Here is a 19915-nt window from a genome sequence, read left to right as displayed (position 1 = left end):
TTCACATCTCGTTTGCAGATGTTCATGTAGTGGAGGTATGGACACCCAGGAGGTAGTGACACAGTGGCCAATTCATTGTACAGAAGATGTTTGGGTCAATGGCCGTCATCCATCGATGAACATGGCCAAGTCAGAGCAGACATCATTGGCTCAGCAATGAGTGTACGCTGGTGAAATCAGCATGCTCGAGGACCTCCAAGTTAGTGACCTTGTTCTGCCAAGAGATGCTGAAGTATCAGACAGTGAAGGTGGAAACTGTTCAGTCTTTTCTCCTAGCAAGCATTGTCTAGGTCTCACCGCTGTAGAGGAGTGCACTGACGATATAGTCAACCCACAGTTTAATAAAAGCAAAAAACTGCCGATGCTGGAAATCTGAAACAAAAACAGAAAATGCTGGAAAAACTCAGCAGGTCTGACAGCATCCATGGAGAGCGAAAAAGAGTTAATGTTTTGAGTCCATCTGACCCTTCTTCAGATCTACTTCAGAGTTTGGTATTCACAAGCAGATTGCTGTTGTTCCACACTCTTTTACTCAGCTTGGACATAACAGCTGCAGCTCTTGGGATGCATATGTTGATTTCAGCACCAAGTAACAGATTGCTGGTGATTGTGGAGCCTAGATGTGTGAAGCTATCATAACGTCCAGTGTCACATTATTAATGCTGATGGATGGCAGTATGGCAACATCTTGGACCATGACCTTTGTCTTCCTGATGCTAATGGTCAAACCAAACCCTTTACAGGGCATGAGAGAGTCTGTCCATTTGCTGCTGAAGGTGTTCCTCACTAAGGAATGTTTGTATGGCATTGCCAGTGTACAGCAACTCTCTGTCGATGGTTTGCTGCACCTTGGTCTCAGATGAGCAAGGCTGAACAGCTTTATGTCAGTTCAGTAATCTGAAGGCATATGACAACAGCAAAGAGGAGAATATGCCAAATAGTGTCAGTGCCAGAACACAACCCTGGTTGACCCTATTGCGGATCCCTGACAGTTCCGATGTTGCATCATCACAGCTGACCTACCCAACATGTTGTCATGGAAAGAGGAGATCACACTGAGCAGTTTTGGTGGGCAACTAATTTTTTCCAGCAGCTTAAATAGACCACCTCTGCTCACATGGTTGAATGGTCAAGTGACTTGGTGAAATCGATGGAGACAATATATAGTGAAATCCTTTGTACACGGCATTTCTCTTGCAGCTGCCAGACTGAAAAGATCATGTCAGTTGTACATCTTCCAGTTCTCAAGCCACATTGGGATTCAGGATAGATGCATTCAATCAAGATCTGCAGTCTGATACCTTCTATATATCTGCAGGAATTAATCTGAATTGCTTCTTCGTTGCCATTGTGACTATTATTTTGTTGCTGTATAGTAATAAAAACAAATTGGATTTTTTTTTTACGTTCACAGGTCATAAAATGTAACAGTGACTATATTATGTTGACCTGAACATTACTGATAATAACACTGAGGCTAGCAACACGCCATTATCACAAGTTAGTCAGACAGCAACTTGCAGCTTCTACACATGTGCAGTGAAATACAGAATTCTGGAAGCTGCGACCTGAGATACACTGTACCTCCACAGGCTGCGATGGAACAATCCTCGCCAATTGCAATTCCTCAGAATTTAGTTTTGGAAATTTTTTAAAACATTTAAAAAAAAACTTTGATCAGTGCCTCTTAATCCCATCTTTCCTTTCTAATCTTTATTTTGCCTCCTGTGCATGATTTAAATCTATTTTTTAATTCCTGCATTATATTTCCTGGTTTAGACCCTGCATGCCTGAGTGAAGATTCTTCAGTCTGGTTGACAAGCCTTGCTGCTTCTAGCCCTGCTCACAGGCATTGCAGATCCCCTTTAGAGGAGACATTGAATTGGATGAGATGTCCCTCCTCCCCAATGAGAGCAAGTCTCTGCCCAAAAGCATGCAAAATATTTGTGGGCATTTGTAAGTGTAGTGAAGGACAAATGCGATTCCTTCGCCACTGACTGCAAAATCCAAGCAGTTGTGCAAATGGTATAATCCACTTCAACTCAACAAAATGCAGGAACATGAACATTGGTGCAATGTGAAAAAGCTAATTACCTTTTTGTGAGATCAGCATTGGTGGCACCCCAATTACCGCAGTTTAATTGCTTCTGAAACTGAGCCATAAGATCCCGAATTGTAATCCTAGAATTCAGTTGAATCTCCATTGTATCCTTCAATAATTGGGGGGCTTGAATTTTTATCACCTTGTTCAACTGTTGCTAAGATTAAAAGATACTTAGTTTAATTTAACTGTCTAAAAAACTATTGTTGATGCTGGTAACTTCTTTTCATACATAAACATGCAAGTAAATAAATATGTAAGGTAATAGCCAGTAAAGGCACAGTTTACAAATGTAACCAGGGACTTTTTGGGCCATCAAAAAATTACAATACTTTGGGGCTGCAATCCAGGATTGAGAAATACATCGATCCATATTTTCACAATAACTGTTGACCATGAACTGATCTGGTCAGTATATTGATGTAATTGACCTCTTCTAACTGGGAAACTCAAGTCAAGTGGGCAAAAACCATTGCTCTTTCTAAACCACACACCTAAAATAACTGGGCGGAGGGCTGGGACTTAAGCTATGCCCTTGATTTGCCAGGCTCAACACTTCCCCAACAGTTTCCATGGGTCTCTGTTGGGGCCAAAGCCTCCGCTCACCCTAAATGAAGCCAACACTTCAAGAGCAGGTGTGGCACTCCCAGGCTGAGAATTTCCTTGGTCGCAGCATGAGCTGTGCTGGGCAATGCATTGACAGTCAGTATTTCAAATGAAGATAAATATAGCTGCTAAATTGGATGGGCAATATAGCAATCCAGAGAACCTCGAACAAGTAAACAATTTCAATGGGTTTTTGGCCACCTTATTCAGAGGCTGATGAGGAGAATTTCTGGAGGGGAGCCCTTGCCCTCTCCCCCGGGTACACACCACTGTTGTTTGTATCCTCTTCAAGTAGCAGATGTTCAAGTTGCGGCCCCTTGGGGTGCAGACACTGCCCATCTTATTTAAATGAAGTGACCTCTCCCTGACCCTGCCAAGCTCACAGGTAGGCACATCCAGGTCCACGTCTTTTCATGCCTCAGGTTGCTAGTTCTAGGAAAACCTTAAAATTCTCAGGTAGCAAAAATAACAAATTTGGATCAAGTATATGAGGGAGCACACCCAATGGGAAGCTTATCTTCTTCAACAATTTTTCAACAAGGAAATGTAAAGTGGAATGTAAATTTGAGCTGCATATACGCACCTCTACATGTTGCTTGTCCTGTTTGTCTGTGTGAATCTTCTTCAGCAGATTTTTTAGACGCTTATCATACTTCTTATTGCTATTTTCATTCAGTTTTCTCACCTGCGCCACAAGGAAACATGGAATCTACAATGCAAAAAAAATTGGGGGGAATTTTTTTTCTCAGTCTTTCATTTAACACTTACAGTAAAGGCAAAAATAAACATTCCTAACAATATTGATTCATTCTTCTGCTTAAATCACAGATTTTAATCTGAATGTATTTATTTCTAAAAAAATAATCATGTCACAACCAATTAAATTTGCAGTGCTTTCCATTTATCTAGAAAATGTTTATCTGTGATCTGTAAGCTGCACTGATACTTATTGCTATTTTACTAAGGAGGATTTGCAGCCAGCAATACTTTAATTGTGTTGCCTAGCTTAGGTGAGAATTCAAAGCATGTGCCCATACTCCTGTGTAGAGGTCAGTGTCTGGGTGTTAAGGTTTAAATGTACATGCAGTTTAAGCTCTAATTTATGAAGTGTTCAGGGGATTCAACTCTATACCAGGTTTTTATTTTAACTAGGCTTGAAGTTCTTCATGCAGTGACAAAGTGACATGCAAAAGTCAGTGTGCTCCCAGGCGTGTGGCAGCACTTTGAAACAACTTCACAGTACCACAAAAGGAGCAGCATAAATTTGTGGTGGTATTTATGTTTCAGTTCTACTTCTTCACAACATAAAACAGGAAGTATCACAGAATCACACAGTGCAGAAGAGGCCCATCTGGTCTGCACCGACAGGTGAGAAACACCTGACCTACCTACCTAATCCCATTTACCAGCACTTGGCCCATAGCCTTGAAAGTTATGACGTGCCAAGTGCTCATCCAGGTACTTTCTAAAGGATGTGAGGCAACCCGCCTCCACCATCCTCCCAGGCAACGCATTCCAGACCTTCACCACCCTCTTGGTAAAAAAGTTTCTCCTCACATCCCCCCTAAACCTCCTGCCCCTTACCTTAAACTTAAGCCCCCTCGTGACTGACCCTTCAACTAAATGGAATGGCTGCTCCCTATCCACCCTGTCTATGTCCCTCATAATCCTATACATTTCGATCAGGTCGCCCCTCAGTCTTCTCTGCTTCAACGAAAACAACCCAAGTCTATCCAACCCCTCTTCATAACTTAAACGTTTCATCCCAGGCAACATCCTGGTGAATCTCCTCTGCACCCACTTCAGTGCAATCACATCCTTCCTATAATGTGGCGACCAGAACTGCACACAGTACTCCAGCTGTGGCCTCACCAAGGTTCTATACAACTCCAACATGACCTCCCCACTTTTGTAAACTATGCCTCAATTGATAAAGGCAAGTGTCCCACATGCCTTTCTCACCACCCCACTAACATGCCCCTCTGCCTTCAGAGATCTATGGACACACGCCTTAACCTTATCCTTAACCATAACAGAAAATTGTCAAAATAAGTAAACAAATGGCAATTCTTTCAGAATGAATTTAGTCCAAAGTTAAAGGGGAAAAATTTGACAGCACTGAAGAATAGGTCTGGGGATCGTGATACGAGATTGACCCAATCCCTCTCCTTCCAATGCAGGTAGAGCTCAAAATTTGTGCCACCTACTGATTCGCTTGATGGCTGCATGCAGCCCAGTGCTAAACATGCTCTCCAGTGCTGCATGCTTCACCAGGGTATACAAGCTCATGGGAGGCTAGGGCCACTTTAAGCCAGCCTACACTACTTAAAACCACCTGCATTTCTTAAAAGGGATGTGTATTCTGCCTGCTCTAAGGTTCTGTGCCGCAGCACTGGAGAACCTGGTGCAGAAGGTGGAGGGGAGGAGAAGTGTCCTCCATCCAAAAGAGGCCAGGGGGCCGTTGAGATGCACTCCAAGAAGGCAATGGGAGCAGAAAGCTGTTGCAGTCAATGGAAGCATTGTATCTCTGAGGGCCTGGATGCAGCATGGCAAAAAAAATTAATGACCTCACATGAGTGATCAAGGTTAGCGGATTCATCTTCAAATGCCACACCTTTACAACTGAATCGCTAGTCTCACACACTGCTCAATTCACCACCTCCATCCACCTTCACTTAGTTATCAATAATCTTTATCAACCATGGCTCATACTTCACCTTGATTGTTTCACCCTTACACACTGAACACTGCTGCAAGCCTCACACCCACACCTCACAGCTTACACACACTGCTAGCTATTCAAACATGACAGGCACATTGCACAAGTAGATTGCATCACACTTACTGACACACTTCCTTCTCTCTTGCAGCAGGATATAACCAGAGGCAGCAGGACCTAAAGACAAGAAACAGACAAGGTCCTAACCCCCATGACGGAGACGGTGCTCACTGTGAAAGGAGCAGCCGTGACTGAGGGCTTGGCCAGTGGCAGAGCTGAAACTAAAGATGGCAATATGCTCATAACTAATCCTCCTTCTGATATCCCATTTCCCCTTATTCCACAGTCTCTCCTGATTGACAAGCTCCAGATAGTGTGAGCATGCATTTGGTGTTTTCATCTCCCCTCACCACAAACCTACCGATGTGACCTTCTCCTTTCAGATACCAAAGAACCGCCCCCTGACCAGGCAATGGTAGAAAAGAAAGTGGTGGAAGAGCAGGAAGACAGCAATGATGAAAAAAGACTATCACTTGATTCCACACTTTCAGCCACCAGCTCAGGTGCTGACATTGTGTGTACTTTAGAGAATTGTTTAGAGGAGGGACCTGCACGTGATGTGAAACAGGGCATGAGCAGCCTACAGCCAGGGAAGGGGGCTGAGGGTAGTGGAGGTGTCAGCTCGCCAGAGGGCAAATTGTGCACAAGTTCTGCTGCAGAGGACTCAGGTAAGGACTTCAGTGAGGCGATCTACAGGAAAAGGTATGCACAATGAAATGCTTGGTACATCTGTAGGCCTGCCAAAAAGCCTGTGGTCACTGTGAAAAAGCATGGATGGGTCTGACAGCAAGTTGGCACAGGGCTTTGTAAAGAGCTTGATGATGGTGCTGGCCAAATCCACAAGAGTCAACCAAGATGCAACATCTGATGGCCGATGGTTCAGCTTCCATTGCAGCACGAGCAGAAGCCACCCAATGCCTGAATGCTGCAGTGGAAGCTCAGGCTAAACCGAATGAGCTCAGCTTGCTGCTTGACAAGCTCAGGCTGCTTTAATTGAAGCTCAGTCTGCCGCTACCATAGCTGTGGATACCAGCGTGCAAAGAGACTTGCAAGGTGTCACATTGCCAGAATGGCAGGGGCATTGCCCAGGGGAACAGAGATTCCCTGCAGCATGAACCTGCTGTTCCATCTCAGGATGACTGCATTCGTCCTCCCACCACTGCCACGCTGCCAGTGCCCTTGCTGTTCCCTGCCAGCCAGCCAGCAGCAGGGTGATTAGTTAACTTTTGTGTGTAACATGGGCGGGCTTGATTTATAAATTTAGTTTTCAACGTTTGTTTTGTGGTGGCCTTTATTTCAGCATTGTGGCCAGAAGGACCTCTTAAGGTCAGTAACAGAGGGAAAGTAAGGTGTGGGGCTGTTTGTAAATGGGAAATTATGATTGCATCCGCTGGTATCTCAGTAGGACGAAGTGATCACAGACAGCCTAGTCAGAAAGGAGTGTGTTGGTTACCACCTCCCTACCTCCATCTCCTCCCTAGCTGGTCACTGTCCAGCAGCTATTGAGGGCTGTGCCCTCATGATGGTGAGGCTATGCAGCATGTGGCAGACCACAGCAAATCTTCAGATGCTCTGACTGACATCACAATCTGTCTACTCTACACATTTCCGGCACGTACTCCCTGTGCCTATGCTACCATCCTTAGCAAAATGGTGTCCAACACACCCAGCACGAAAAGTGTGCGGGCATGCCATGGAAGCCATTTTGGAGCCACAACACCAACTGTAGTGGCAAAAATATGGGTGTTACACAACGGAATTGTGTGATCAAATACATTTTAATTTTAGCATCCAAAAAGTTAACATACAGTCCAAAGAAGGTCCTGGTAGTGGATCAACATCCGAACAACATTTGCAGCTTTTTCTGCTTGCTGCTTCTCATTGCCATCAGGAATTTTATTTGTAATTGCTTTGTGCATGAAGAGGTTAGGGGCAATTATTGTGGAAACGTTCCAGAGATTCATCTTGTTTTTCTCCTCTTTCTCAATCACTTTGCGAAGAAACTCTAATAGGAACTGCAGAAAGTAGAACATTTAGTTAGACAGAACATTTTGAGTTTTAGTTTTGTAACTGCTACAGATAAAGACCGTAAGTAGACATGATGGAGTAGGTACTACAATCAATATTGTTCATGTAAAGGTTAACTGCTGTGTTAGATCACAGAGAGGAAATTGGAGCTCATTAAGCATTTATCAAAGAATAGCAGCTTATAATTTGTACCCTGATATCTTTGCAAAGTAAAATTTAAACACACAAAAAGGCACTGTTTAGCCATTTTGATATTTAATATAATTCAGTTTGCTGAGTGACCACATTGCATGTCTGAACTATTGTGCTCAACTTGAGAAGAATTTGAAAAGTTGAAAGTCAAATTCAGCAATTCAAATAATGTCTGAAGAAGCATTCGGTAACTACTCCAAATTCTTCTCCTATTGCTTGCCTTTTTTCTCCTCTGTGAAGCGCTTTATAATCAACATCCGCAACTTGTTATTGGTGATGATGATGCCACTACTGTGCTAATGATGTTCATTGAGACTCCAAATTGGCCTTTGTCTTACAAACTGCTTAAAGTATAAATTGTTAAATCACAAAAGAAAATTTTTATGGCTGGGTAAACCTGATTTAAAGCTTAATTTATTATTTGTCACAGATAACAAATTTAAATTAATTTTAGTATTTCAGTCCCTCTGTGATTTAATACCTAATGCAGTTAGCATTATTACATTAAGTTTTTCATATTCATTCATTCATTCATGCATGCTCTACCAAAGGCAGGTCCTTGGCTCATTGTCTGCCAATGCTTCAACCTGAGCCAGTTTTCTTGGCAGCTTTTTTTTCAGTGTCATTTGCCATTGCCTTCCACAGGATGAGGAGGCAAGTCCCAAGCTTACCTCAGCCGGAACAGGAATCAAACCCATACTGTTGGCGTCATTCTGAACCACCCACTGGTCATCTAGCCAACTGAGTTAATTGGTCCTCTTTTTTCATATTATACAATACTAAATTCTAAACTATGAATGCCAGGTCTGGGTGATGTAGTGGGTTTAATCCCAAGCCTGATTGATGTTATGAAAATCTCCTCCATTTGATGTGAGAGCTCTATGCAAAATCAGTTTGAGCACCTCAATCCAGTTTCTGGTTGGCATCTTATAGGTAAGCACAAAGCTGATGATAATTTGCACTAACCTTGCCAATCTCTTCAGAGAAGCGATGTGGAAATAGAAAAAAGCCACTGTGCAGTAAGGGGCACTGTTCTGAGCTTCTGGCTGAGATATTTTGTTCAGGAAGAACAGCTGGTGGTTTACTCTGCATCTGGCTATGCTGCACTAGCAATACTTGAGTCTGGTACTACTGCCCTAGACTTTCCATCTTTCCCCCGCTGGTTTTTTAGTAGATCTGTGGAAGTGGAGACAGAAAGCTACTTTGGTTTCACTCCAGCCTACTCTCTTCCTTTCTTATGAATCTGTCCAATCAGGACAGAATATATCCACTTGTGCCGAGATATGCGGAGAAGTGTGAAATGGTGCAATTTGGCAGGAAGAACATGGAGAGACAATATAAAATAAGGGGTACAACTCTTAAGAAGATGCAGGAGCAGAGGGAACTGGGTGTATATGTGCATAGATCATTGGAGGAAGCAGGACAGGTGGAGAGAACAGTTAATAAAACATACAGTATCCTGGGCTTTATTAATAGGGGCATAGAGTACTAGAGCAAGGAGGTTATGCTGAACTTATATGAGACACTAGTTAGATCTCAGCTGGGGTATTGTGTACAGTTCTGGGTTTCACGTTATAGGAAAGATGTGAACACATTGGAAAGAGTGCAGAAGAGGTTTACAAGAATGGTTCCATGGATGAGAAACTTCAGTTATGAAGATAGATTGGAGAGGTTGGGACTGTACTACTTGGAGAAGGGAAGGCTAAGAGGAGATTTGATAGAGATGTTCAAAATCATGAGGGGGTTGGATAGAGAAGATAGGGAGAAACTGTTCCCACTAGTAAAAGAATCGAGAAGGAGAGGGCACAGGTTAAAAGTGATTTTCAAAAGAAGCAAATGTGGTCTGAGAGAAAATTTTTTCACACAGTGAGTGGTTCGAGTCTGGAATGCACTGCCTGGAAGTGTGGTGGAGGCAGGTTAAAACTAGGAATTCAAGAGAATGCTGGATGATTATTTGAATAGAAACAATGTGCAAGGGTACGGGGAAAAGGCAGGAGAATGGCACTGAGTCATGATGCTCATTGGAGGGCTGGTGCAGACATGATGGGCCAAATGGCCTGCTTCTGCACCGTAGTGATTCTGTGCAAATTTAAGTACGCTAAGGAAAATCTGCTTCCTGTACTTATCCAGCAATGACTGTTGGTTGCCTAGGCTGCTTATTAGGCCCAGTGCTCAAGGTTCAAGTGAAAGACTTTAGGGTACCTAAATAAGAAGGGCCTGCTCAAGTATTCCTAAGATCAGCTGAGTACAAGTCCCAACATTAGAATTAGGGATGGTCAGAACCCAATTAAAAATTTTCTTCAGGCAATGCTTCCACTGTGACAGCCCCCAACCCCAAACCCCATCAAGGCCTGGCACAACAACCAGATTGGTGTGACACCACCCCCACCCTCCGCCCACCAAACCTGGAGTTTGCCCCCAACATGCAAGTGATCCTCATGCCAGAAATATGCAAACCGGATCAGATAATCTGCTCTGGGGTGATGGTTAGGTGATAATCAGATGGAGAAAGTTCCCTGCTCTTCTTTGAATGGTGTCATGAGATCTAATTCCATCTGAATAGATAGACTGTTTAATACTTCATCTGAACAATGGTCCAACAGAGCACTCTTCCGGTATTGAATTTAAATGTTAGCCTAGGTTATATGCTGGGGTATTAGAGTGAGGCCTGAGCCCACAACTTTCTGACGCAGAGATGAGTGAGATATCAGTGAGTGCTACTGTAGTAATATTATGTGGTAAATAAATTTGCTATAAAGTTTTAACAAATAAAACTGATCGATGAAAGAAAGGAAACCATTAATTTAAAAAACCATGAAAGCCTAGTCGTTATGAATTAATAAAATCTCAATTTTTTTTAATTATTCATGCACAGGGTGTGGGCGTCGCTGGCTGGGCCAGCATTTATTGCCCATTCCTAATTGCCCTTGAGAAGGTAGTGGTGAGCTGCCATCTTTCACCGCTGTAGCCCATGTGGTGTAGGTACACTCACAGTGCTGTTAGGAAGGGAGTTCCAGCATTTTGACCCAGCGACAGTGAAGGAACGGTAATATATTTCCAAGTCAGGATGGTGCATGATTTGGAGGGGGAACTTCCAGGTGGTGGTGTTTCCATCTATCTGCTGCCCTTGTCCTTCTAGGTGGTCTTGGGTTTGGAAGATGCTGTCTAAGGAGCCTTGATGAGTTCCTGCAGTGCATCTTGTAGATGGTACGCATTGCTGCTACTGTGTGTCGTTTGTGGAGAGAGGGAATGTTTGCGGATGTGATGTCAATCAAGCGGGCTGCTTTGTCCTGGATGGGGTCAAGCTTCTTGAGTGTTGTTGGAACTGCACTCATCTGAAGCTTTTCTCCTCACTCAAGCAACACAAAAGCATGAAAGTGCCACCAAATGCTCCAGAACTTTTCACCCCTCGGGTGTAGACAGCAAATTAAGCTGTACAATCCCCTTGCGAAAGGTGGCCATGGCACAATCACTGGCGGAGGCGCTCACAGCCCCTTGTAATTTCTTTATTAAGGTGTGGACCAGTAGCCATCATGGTTCAAGCTAACAGTGCAGCATTGCAGGGCAGATTAGTAGAATACCTCCATCTGAGCTGAGAGCACAGCATGCAGCTCAATGGCCAAAGCTGCCGCCAATCGGTCAAGCGGAGTGGGGCAGAGGTGGGTGGAGTTTCAGACAGCCAATGAGCACACTACACAGTGGCCATCCAAGTGGTGGCCAGCACTCTCCTGCAGGTGTGAAGGAGCTTTCAGAATTAATCAAGAGAGTCTTAGTACACCTATGCAAACCCACGTGTCTCTCTCTTTGATCCTGCAGGAGGAGAACATCAGGATCATGGAGCCTGGTGATTTAGTGGCATGCCTCATGGATTATAGAGACCAGAGAAAAGAGGAGAGCAGCAGTGGTGCCTGGCGCGGCAAAGGGAGGAGCACCTCCCTCAAAATAAAGGGGGGAGCAGGACCTACAGTGCAACAGCTGAAAATCCACAATGAACCATCACTTGTAGGCACCTCGCTAGACACAGGGTCTATATAAATGGCCCCTGTTATTCCTGCAGATGACCGAGAACCAGTTCGCTGAAGGCTGTGCATGTCATGGGAACTGGTCAGTCACATATGCCACCTGCTGCAGTATTTGGCGACATGGAGGGCATCCACTGCCAGTGGCCACGAATGGTGCTCAATTTTTACACCAGTGGGCTTCTTCCAGGGCTCTATAGGCATCCTGTATGCGATCATTCATGCTCCCATGCACAAGTGTATCCATGGGGTTACAGACACCATCTTCGCGAAGGCACAGAACTTTGTGCATTTTGCCTGGGCTCAGGAAAGTCAGAAAGCAAGAGCGCTGGGATTTGCACAGATCTCTGGTTTTCCACAGGTGTAGGGTGCAATCGGCTGCATTCATGTGGCGCTTAGATCTCAGTGGCAACAAGCAGTCAACCACAAGGGCCTCCACTCACTGAATATTCAGCTGGTGTGCGACCACCACAAACGTATCCTAACGGTCTGCGCATGATGCCCGCGAAGCATCCACGATTCCTACATCCTTAGCAGGTCTCAGACCTCTGACATCTTCCAGGGTCCAGGGAGGCTGCAGGGTTGTCTCCTCAGGGACAAGGGCTACCCACAGAGAATGTGGCTGAAGACGCCAATGCGGTGGCCTCAGACTGCAGCAGAGCGATGGTATAACGAGGCTCATGCCCTGACCCGAACTTTGGTGAAGCAAACTATAGGCATTTTGAAAATGAGGTTCCGGTGCCTCGACAGGTCCAGTGGAGCACTGCAATACAGTCCCCGGAGGGTGTTACGTATCATCATCACTTGCTACGCGCTACACAATATGGCGCTACAAAGTGGGGGTGGAGGGGTGCAAGAAACACCTGGCTGAGGAGGAGATGGAGCTGCTGCACATATCCTCTGATGAGGAGGACATTGAAGGGAACAATGATGCTGAGGTCCTTGAAGGCGAGGATGCCAACGATGAGGCCACTGCACTGGCCAGACGAGGCAGGCATGCTCGAGAGGCCCCCATAGCCGCAAGATTCATGGAGGATGATGACGAGATGCAGTGAGGGCAGTCCTGACATCCTTACCTTGCATCTGCGAACGTTTGACTCCTGTGTGGCTGATGGGAGCGCATATACCCTCATAGATCTTCACATAGCCTCTGTGAATATCTGACTCCTGTCTGGCTGAGGGCAACTTGCCTGCACTTTGTGATCAGGGCCATATCATGCAGATACAGCCACGAAACTTTAAATGCACGGACTGCTGCTGCACACCTTTCATTTTCTCGCCCTCGCCCGCCGCCTGGACATGCCCTGGTGTGCCTTGTTGCCGTCCGGCGGCAGAGGTCCCCGTTGGGAGGCCCTCTACGGAGGTGTCCTCCCGCTTTCCATCGGGGACCTAGGGTGGAAGGTGTTGCATGCAGCAGTCCCCTACAATTGGAGAATGTGTAGGTTCACGGACTCCCAGGACACATGCCCTTTTTGTCATCTTGTGGAGTCCGTGGACCATGCTTATATAGGGTGTGGTAGGCTACACTCCCTTACCCAGTTACTTGAAAAACCTTTTATTAATGTTTTGTTTGCACTTCAGTCCCACGCTCCTGATCTACGGACACCCGGTACAGAGGGGGGCCGGGAAGGAGGAGGACCTCCTCGTGAACCTGCTCCTGGGCCTGGCCAAGTTGGCCATTAACAGGTCCAGGCAGCGGGTGATTGAGGGGGTCATCCCGCCTGATTGTTTGTCCCTCTTCCGCGGCTACGTTCATGGCCGGGTGTCCCTGGAGAGGGAGCACGCGGTGTCTGCCGGCACCCTCGAGGCCTTCTGTGCACGGTAGGCACCGCAGGAACTAGGGTGTTTTATCGACCCCTTTAATCACATTTTGGTTTAATGTTTGTAAGTTTCCTTTAAACTTTGTCCTTGGTTTTATAGCTGACCTGACTTAGGGGCTGTGTTTATTTTATCCCTTATTTTGTTGATTTAGTTTAATTGGTTGACTCTCAAAAGAGTTACATCTTCTTACCATGGGGACTGGAGTGCTTTATAGACCCTTTTGATCGCATTTTGATTTAATATTGGTAAGTTTTCTTTGAATTTTGCCTTTGTTTTTGCAGTTTCTCTTTAAGGGGCTGCTTTTATTTTATCCCTGATCTTGTTAATTTTGTTTAATTGTTTGACTCCAAAAGAGTTACATTTTCTTAACCTTCTTAACTCTGCTGCTATATCTTGTGCTCCACAGCGGAGGTGGATGCAGCCTGCTGACTGCGATGCCCATGATGATCTTGGCAGCGTCCTCTGGAGGGCTAAGAGTTGGATGGCTCCGGCCTGCTTTCGGGGTCCTGCTGTGTGGCAGTGGCACCCTTCACAACCTGTTGAGGTGCAGCTTCTGGGATCACAGGAAGATGGGCCGGACACTCTTGGACTCAGCTGGATGGATGGCCCCAGTGTGTGCACATGCTGATCCTCCTTCCTATTGGTGCCGGAAGGGCCCTGGCTGACTCCTTGAGGAGAAGGGGAAGCTGAAGTGAGATCGAGCTAACCTGCAGCCCTCTCGCGTTGTTTTCATTTCATTCATGGGATGTGGGCTGGGCCAGCATTTATTGCCCATGCCCAATTGCCCTTAAGAGGTGGTGGTGAGCTGCCTTCTTGTACTGCTTGACACTGTTGGAGGCCAAAAACGGCGTCAGTGATGGGAGTTCAGCCCACACAGCAGCGCAGGACCAATGTCCTGGACCAAGGTCTCCATGGCGGCTTCCATCCTACTAGTGTTGACCTCAGTGCATTGAAATGCCAGCACTATCACATCAGACTGAAGGTGGACAGACTCCTCCATCATGCCTTGCAATCTGAGGAGTGCAGTAGACATCCCTTCCTGATGTTCCTGAGTTTGCCTTTGCAGCGCCAGCAACTGAGGTAAGACCAAGTCCAGAAACTCCTCATCTGACTCGTTCTCAGCAGATTTCTGACCTCCAGCAGTCCTCAGAGTGCCAGAAACCTGGAAAGGCCCTGCCATCGCCTGCTGTGGATCGGACAATGCGATGTGCTCACCAAATTGTGAGCCTGAGGCTACCCAAGAACTAGGTCCCAACGAAGTGTGTGCCTCTGCGCTGGTGGAGGGTGTGGGTGAGCGCTGTGATAGGTTTCATCAGATTCTCCTTCCCAGGCATCTTCAGGGCTTGAGTCGAAGACTTGGCTTGTGGACCTCCTCAGCTACTTCCCAGATGTGACTGTGAAAGCAAGGAGAGATAATTAGTGCATGGCAGGGGACTGCAGAACAGGGGAAGAGACTCACAGCATGGTTGTCTGATGGATGTTGCAATGCTGATTCCTCACTTGGCTGAGCACCGCTGACCTCACTGTCAGCACAGGAACGGTCCAGATTGTCGTCAGCCAGCTGGATGACTCTAATTTCAAAGTCTACGAGGACTTCGATGTCAGGCATTCCTCCACCAGTCTGCGACCTCTCCCTTTTGTTGTGTGCCAGCTTGTCCTGCATGAAGACAGTTGGAGAGACTGTAAGCAGGACACCTGCCAGGCCAGATAAGAAAGATGCCTGGCATGTGTGGGTGGTGAGTGGTGCCATTGACAGAATGAGGACATGATCCGCAGTGCAGATGAAGGTGTGCGAGTGAGTGAATGGTGATGTCCCTTGAACTGGCAGCGAGTGAGACCTCTGTGGATGTGTGATCAGTGTGTGAGTTGAGAGCGATGAGAAGAATGACTTACCCTGGTGGAACGGAGGAGATCATTCATCCTCTTTTGGCACTTGGTGGCTGTCCTCTTTTGCAGGACATTGGCACTGACCACCGCTGCCACTGCCTCCCATGCTGGTTTGGTGACTTTGCTTGCTGATCTTCGCCCAGACCGGGGTAGAGAACTTCATGTGGACCTCCACTGTGTCCAGTAGGTACCCGAGGGAGGCGTCGCTAAATTTGGGGACAGCATGTTTCCTCTCTTTGGCAGCCATGACTTTGCAGCAGCTTCCAATCCTTTCGGGAGTGCTAGCTCTGTGCAGGGGCAACCTTTAAATATGACGCCCGGATTACTGAAGGTCTGAGGTGGCGGCAGGGTGAGTGAATCAAAGTCCGCCCCATCAGCGATCCGGTGTGTTTCCTGGGATTGTATTATTAATGAAGCAGGGAAGGGAGCGATATGGATCGAAAACCCGTCATTGTAGCCAGTGGGTAAAATTCCTTTTTCCCGCCCACAACCGCACTTTGTGCAAATGTAATACAATTCCGCCCATTATCTCTGCGTCGACTCTATCAAAACCTTTCATAACTTTATAAACTTACTTAGATAAGAGAGGATAGGATCTGTAAAATGGAGTCTGAGGATATAGGAGACTATTCTTGAAATACTTGCTTTAAGCAGAACTTAGATGAAAATGGCTTGACACTCTTCTGGCTTTTAATGGAAGAAACTTCAAAGATTAACATTCCTGCCATGGAACAAAGCAGGCTAGGAGACGTTGAAAGGCCATTAATAGTGTTGCATTCCTGGCTGTCTACATAATTCAAAGCTTATGAAGGCAGAAAAGAAACAGAAATGTAATAAGAGCATTTAAGATCAGGATATATTATTCATCACCTTCCCCCTTATGCTTTAAATTTGCATTCAAGAATATTATGCATCAATATGAATATTATTATTTGAATTAATAGTTTTCACAGCATTACTCTAGATGATAAACATGAAAAGCCATTTGACAAATCTTCATTAACCATGTAACATGACCTGCAGTCTCTATACCATGGCACCCAACTGTTTCTGAATGATTCTAGGGTTTTTGCCTCTAAAACCAAGCCAGGATATCTGTTCCACATACTCATCCTCACTTATGCAAAGGACCTCCTTATCATAGTCCTAAGTTTGTTCCATCCAACTAACATGGCAGTGTTTAAAGCAGAATTCTGAATTTACCTTTCCTGCACTATTTACTGTACCATTTGTCTGTAAAGATATCTGGAGTTACTTCCTTTCAAGGTTGGATAGTATAGCTTTTATTAGCTTTGTCATAAGTTTTGAATTTATATTGAATACTAAATTGTGGAGGTGACTCCTTAGTATGGGAACCCTTCATTTCTATAATAAATCCTACCTTTAGTGTAGCTCTATATGTCTCTGGAAGAATCAGCACAAGAAGATTCAGGGAATGTATCATGTGTGTTTGATCACAGATATCTGAAATTGTAAATAATAAATCATTTTGATTAAATAAAAGTTTGGAAAATGAATAAGACTTTAATTAAAACAGATAAAAACAAACCCATTGTGCTGTTCTTCTAGTTAATAAAAACTTGCAAGTACATAGAATCATACAGCACAGAAGGAGGCTATTCCGCCCATCATGCCTGTGCTGGCTCTTTGGTAGAGATATCCAATTAATCTCATTCCCATTCACTTTCCCCATAGTACAGTAAATTTCTTCCTTTCAATTATTTATCCAATTCAGTTTTCAAAGTTACTACTGAAACTGCTTCCACCATTTTTTCAGGCAGTGCATTCCTACTCACTGTATGATTCTTTTCCCCTCATGTCGCCTCTGGTTCTTTTACCAATCTCTTCAAATCTGTGTCCTGTGGTTACTGATCTTCATTTACTCTATCATAACTGCTCATCATTTTGAATGTCTCTATCAAGCCTCCTCTGAATCTTCTCTGCCCTAAGGAGAACAACCCCAGCTTCTCCAATCTCTCCACATAACTGAAGTCCCTCATTCTTGGTACCTTTCCAGTAAATCTCTTCTGCACTATCTCTAAGGCTTTGGCATCCTTCCTACAGTGTGTTGTCCAGCAATGAGCACAGTAGTCCAGCTGAGGCCAAACCTGTGGTTTTATAGAGGTTTAGCATAGCTTCATTGCTTGTGTGCTCTATGCTTCTATTAATAAAGTCAAGTATCCCACATGTTTTTTGAACAGCTTTTTCAACTTGTCTGGTAACTCTTAATTTCATTAAGGGAACAGTGGGAACATGGATTAAAATTAAAATTAGCTGAAGGACAGAAAGCAAAAATTTAGTTGTAAAAGGTTGGTTTTCAGACTGGAGGAAACTACACAGTGGTAAGAGATGTATGCACATACACTCCCAGGTTTCTCTGTTGCTACACCCCCTTTAAAATTAAACCACTTAGTTTATATTGCCTCTCCTCTTTCCTCATATCAAAATGTATCACTTCACAGTTCTTTGTGTTAAATTTCATCAGTCGTGTCTTACCATTGCATCTGTCTGTTAACGTCCTCCTGGAGTCTGTTACTATTTTGTTAATTGTTTGCTACATTTCTGAGTTATCTGCAAGCTTTGAAATTATGCTCTGTTTAGCCAAGTGCAGGGTCATTAAAATATATCAAAAAGAGCAGTGATCTTAATGTCAAACACTAAGGAACACCACTGTGTAGTTTTCTCCAGTCTGAAAACTACAAATAAATTTGGCTTTCTGCCCTTCAGCTAATTTTAATTTTAATCCAGGTCCCCACTGTTCTCTTAATGAAATTAAAATCTATGGGATTAACAAGTTCATTACATGGCACGTTATCAAACGCCTTTTCAAGGCCCACATTCACAGCATCATCCACACTGTTGTCAACGCTGCCTGGTACCTCATCAAAAAACTCAATCAATTTGGTCAAACGTGACTTTAACAAATCCATGCTGGCATTCATTCATTGGTCCAAATGAATATACTGTCATAGTAGTGAGAATAACAAAAATAGGACGTACGTTTGACTGCTGCAAAAGCAGTCACATATTCTGCTGTTAACAAGGGACATGGCAATTCACGGATAAACACCTTTAATAAGCCTGCTAGATCATTTTGGTGCACTTTCTTCCAGTCAAAATTTTTTTGGTAAAAATTTGCATCAATTTCCTGTTGCAAATTCTGTAGGCAAGACAGAAAATACATTTATTTTAAAAAGAAAGCGCTGAATATTACAATTCCAAAAGTATTAGTTGATAAATTTAAGTTTGTTTTACTTCATTCTCTGTTTGTTTAGTTGGGAGTACCTTTATCCTAGCAACAGAACCTGAAATGCGGAGGATCCCTTCTGTTTCCAAACCATTATCTTCCAGACAGCACACCAACTGTGGGAATACAGAATTAGCTTTGTACTGTAACGGGCTATATGTGATGTTATGAATTGTGCCTCTATACAAAATTAACAGGGCATTAACATGTTTAAAATAGATCGATTCATTCCTTGGCCAAAACAGCAAGAGGGGAATTTTAGGTGGGTATATAATGCATTCATGTAGCTCCCTCACCAGCAAATTTGATAGTGGAGTGCGGAGATGAGGGCCGGGCATGTAAAATTGAGCAAGTGGCCTTCCCTCACCCTAAAATTTTACAGGGGCGTGGAGGAAGTATCGGGTGGCCTGCCTGCCCTTTGGTCTATTGAGGCCTCTAAGTGGCCAATTAATGGCTTCTTTAGGGCCTCCTCCTGCCACCGCTGGGGAGAGGCCCACACCATGCAGGAAACCCAGCTGCTTTAGCTGCATAGGCTGGTGTTGTGCAAGGTCGGGGGACCTCCTTTGCAGGTTCCCTGGTCTCAACGTACACACACCCAAGAGTTATCTCCCCTTTCACCCTGCCCCCCGGCCTCTTGAACCCTGCAGATGCATAGGAATACCACCACCTGCAAGTTCCTTGTACCTCTGGATGTGATCTTTAATTTACCAAGTACAGTACATATTCTCAACTGAGGCATTTCTTGGCTGAGTTTTACAGAGCACTGTGGTCTTCGCCCTTGGGGGAATGGTCATTGAGGTGCTTGCTCATGATCCCAATGGATGCCCTGCAGCAACTTAATGCTAGGAGCAGTGTTAACTGTTTTAAGGTGAGACTCCTGCCCCAATCTCAGTGGGAAGTTCTGCCTTAGAGAACTGCCGGCCAAATCGGATGGCCGGCAACTCTGTAGCCCCAGCAGCGTCAAGCCTGGAGTAGTGACCACTGCTGGGACTAAAGACAGTCCTACAATGCCAAGAAGCCCAGGTAGGCCCGGGGTCAGGCGTGAGGGAAAGGGAGAGAGCTGGAGGGCTTTTTAAAAATTCTTTTATGGACATGGGCATCACTGGCAAGGCCAGCATTTATTGTCCATCCCTAACTGCCCTTGAGAAGGTGGTGGCGAGCTGCCTTCTTGAACCGCTGCAGTCCATGTGGTGTAGGTACATCCACAGTGCTGTTAGGGAGGGAGTTCCAGGATT

The 19915-nt window shown here is 44.9% G+C and overlaps 1 protein-coding gene across 5 annotated transcripts in view; it reads right to left on the bottom strand.

The window, feature by feature from the left end:
- LOC121287294 (rho GTPase-activating protein 40-like) overlaps positions 1–19915 on the bottom strand; it is a 154935-nt gene that overhangs the window by 15358 nt on the left and 119662 nt on the right. For 2 of the 5 annotated variants that reach the window (XM_041205039.1, XM_041205035.1), the window contains exons 8-13: positions 18689–18796; positions 18434–18593; positions 16815–16897; positions 7295–7501; positions 3291–3416; positions 2095–2258 (exon numbers count right to left, since the gene is read on the bottom strand). In XM_041205039.1, the coding sequence (XP_041060973.1) occupies positions 2095–2258; positions 3291–3416; positions 7295–7501; positions 16815–16897; positions 18434–18593; positions 18689–18796 (848 nt within the window). The remainder of the gene's footprint in view (positions 1–2094; positions 2259–3290; positions 3417–7294; positions 7502–16814; positions 16898–18433; positions 18594–18688; positions 18797–19915) is intronic. The other 3 variants (XM_041205036.1, XM_041205038.1, XM_041205037.1) reach the window with 3 other exon arrangements.

This window comes from Carcharodon carcharias, chromosome 14, assembly GCF_017639515.1.
Source record: "Carcharodon carcharias isolate sCarCar2 chromosome 14, sCarCar2.pri, whole genome shotgun sequence".
NCBI classification, from domain to species: Eukaryota; Metazoa; Chordata; class Chondrichthyes; order Lamniformes; family Lamnidae; genus Carcharodon; species Carcharodon carcharias.
This window is presented reverse-complemented; position numbering and strand designations above follow the sequence as displayed.